This window comes from Terrapene carolina, unplaced genomic scaffold (genome assembly GCF_002925995.2).
Source record: "Terrapene carolina triunguis isolate 2854851 unplaced genomic scaffold, T_m_triunguis-2.0 Scaffold20804, whole genome shotgun sequence".
Taxonomy (NCBI): Eukaryota; Metazoa; Chordata; order Testudines; family Emydidae; genus Terrapene; species Terrapene triunguis.
This window is the reverse complement of record NW_020685155.1, coordinates 1-2,466: the sequence shown is the minus strand read 5'-3', so window position 1 is coordinate 2,466 and position 2,466 is coordinate 1. Positions and strand designations below refer to the sequence as shown.

Below are 2,466 nucleotides of genomic sequence, written 5' to 3'. Positions count from 1 at the left end.
CCCCCCCCCATCTGCATGGAAGTGCCGCTCACAGGCCGAGCGGGTCACTGCTCAGGGTGGAGGGTCCGGTGGGCTGACTCAGAGCGGCCTCTGCTGGCCCTCACCGGCATGGGGCATCCAGGGAGCTGTGTGGGGCCTGGCAGCTGATGCTGGTTCTCCGCCCCATCCTGACAGTGGCTGGGGTGGGTAAGTTTAGTGGGCTCAGAGGCGTGGCAGGGGCTTGCCCGTCTCCGCTGGCACAAGCTCGTTTGCTGTGAGGCTGAGGGCCATGGACACTGACTCCCCGTCGCCCCCTAGAGGTTTATCAGTGCAGGGGTGACTAGGAGATTGCCCAGGGCTGTCTGTAGCACCTAGCGCCAGCCCAAAGCTCTGGCAGGTAGGAGGGAGTTAAGCGGCATCTGGGAGGTCGGAAAGGAGACTGGGAGCCGGTGGGGGCGTCCACACTGCATTGTGAGCCTGCGTCTGTGGGATCTCTGCTCCCCATCCCACGTGCAGACCCCTCCCCCCCCTCAGCCGCGTCTGGACATGTTCAGTGACTCCGCCGGGAATCCCCTCCCCCCCGCCTTTCCAGAACGGCCGGTCAGTCAGCAAGCGCGGCGTGAGCTGTCAGTTCGGGCCCGATGTCACCAAAAGCTTCCTGGAGCGGAACCAGCTCGATTACATCATCCGGAGCCATGAGGTCAAGCCCGAGGGCTACGAGGTGACGCACGAGGGCAAGTGCATCACCGTCTTCTCGGCACCCAACTACTGGTGAGTGCTCCGGGCCGTGCCCTGGGGACCCCTGGGTGGCCACGTCGTGAAGTGAGCAGGGAGCGTCTCTGTTTCCTCCAGGGCCTGGACTGTATGGGCCCCTGCTGCTTGTAGCTTGTGAAGTCTCAACCCCAGGGATCACTGCTCCCACCCTCCCTCTCCCCCTCCGCTGAGATGCAGCCACCTCTGAGGTGGAACGTGGCCGCTGCTTGTACAGGGATGGCTCACCTGCTGCTGAGATAGAGCCACCTCGGGGGCGTGGCAGTTGTTTAACAGCAATAACACAACACTCTACAAGGTTAGGGCAGGACGTAAAGAAGCCTATGGCCGGGAGAATTTGCTAGATTTTCCCAGGAAGCCGAGTTTTGTGCTCCTGTGAGAAGTGCTGTCGATTCTTAACAACCCCCAGGAGGTCAGGATCTCATGCTTCAATCTTGTCCACGCTTCCTACACCCCCTAGCACCACTGGCCAGCACTGAGCGTGAGGGGAGAGCACCCCCGGCTGAGTCCCTGCCCCCTGCAGCACAGCGCCCTCTAACACCGCGCTGGGGCATTGCGGCCAGCAGGGAGCGCACCCCCTGCTGAGCCTTCTGCCCGCTCCCTCCCGGCAGTTTCTGGCTTTCTCCGGGAGGTCTCAAGTCATGGAACAGTACTGACCTAGCCCAGCTTCCAGGGTGAGATTCAGTGGGCTCCAGGCTGGTCTTTTCTGGGCAGGAGCAAAGCCAGCTTGGTTAGCGTCTGCATTTCCCACCTCCCCCTCCCCGGGGAAGGCGGATTGCCTGGGAAAGGGGAGCAGTGCGGCCAGCAAGCAACTAACAGGCTGTGCGCACATGTTGTAAAAGGCAGCGTTACCTAGTAGTTAGAGCTGGGAGGGAAGTGTGGTCTAGTGGTTAGAGCAGGGGAGGCAGCTGGGAGGCAGACTCAAGGGTGCTATCCCTGACTCAGCAAGTGCTTGGGCACGGTACTGCTCTGTGCCTCGGTTTCCCCATCTGTCGAATGGGGGTCCCAGCCCTGAGGTTTCAGTGGAAGTGCTGAGCACTGCTCGCCCTACTCCTGAAGCAGATGCAGCAGACAGTTGTTTTCTCCCACACAGCAGCATAGTCAGGGGCAGTCCGGGCCCGCTGGGTAAAGGTCAGGGAGGTCTCTGTGGGTGGGGGATGGGATTCCCCTTTCCTTTGCTGGAGGTGACCAGCCCTCCGTGTGTTCTCTCCCCAGCGACCAGATGGGGAATAAAGGTTCATACATCCACCTGCGGGGGTCGGACCTGCACCCCGAATTCCACCAGTTCACAGCCGTGGTGAGTGATTGGATTGTCCCCTCGGGGCCTCTGGGAACTGACTGCACCTGCCCCTGTGGGCCTGCCCGCCTGGGGCAACCCCCTCTGGCCGTCGTGCTGCCCAGGGGCGCGGTTCGTTGGCACTGCCTGGTTCCATGGCTAGGCAGACAATCCCAGTCCTTCCCCTGCTCCTGCTGCCTGCCTCTTGGGGTTCCCTGCCCGTCCAGACCCAGCTCCGAGCAACCAGACCTATTGTGAACTCTCTGAGCTTGTTCTGGGCTCTAGGATGTGTTTGTTCTGTCCCGCACCACCCTGTGCTGCAGTGTGCAGACGGACGGGCTGCGTTCTTAGTTACACCGGGGCTCACGCTCTCTGCCCCCTATGGGCCCTGGGGGGCAGAAAACAGCAATGGCGCCGTGTGCTCTGAGCACAAGCCTGAT

At 61.8% G+C, this 2,466-nt stretch overlaps 1 protein-coding gene across 1 annotated transcript; it reads left to right on the top strand.

Annotated features, from left to right (window-relative positions):
• Positions 1-513: 513 nt before the first annotated feature.
• Positions 514-2,047, top strand: LOC112123474 (serine/threonine-protein phosphatase 5-like; the record flags this gene model as incomplete). Its single annotated transcript, XM_024222084.1, has 2 exons — positions 514-750; positions 1,966-2,047. Coding segments are annotated over 2 exons (319 nt in total), but the record flags the coding sequence as incomplete, so codon positions are not given.
• Between the last annotated feature and the right edge of the window lie 419 nt (positions 2,048-2,466).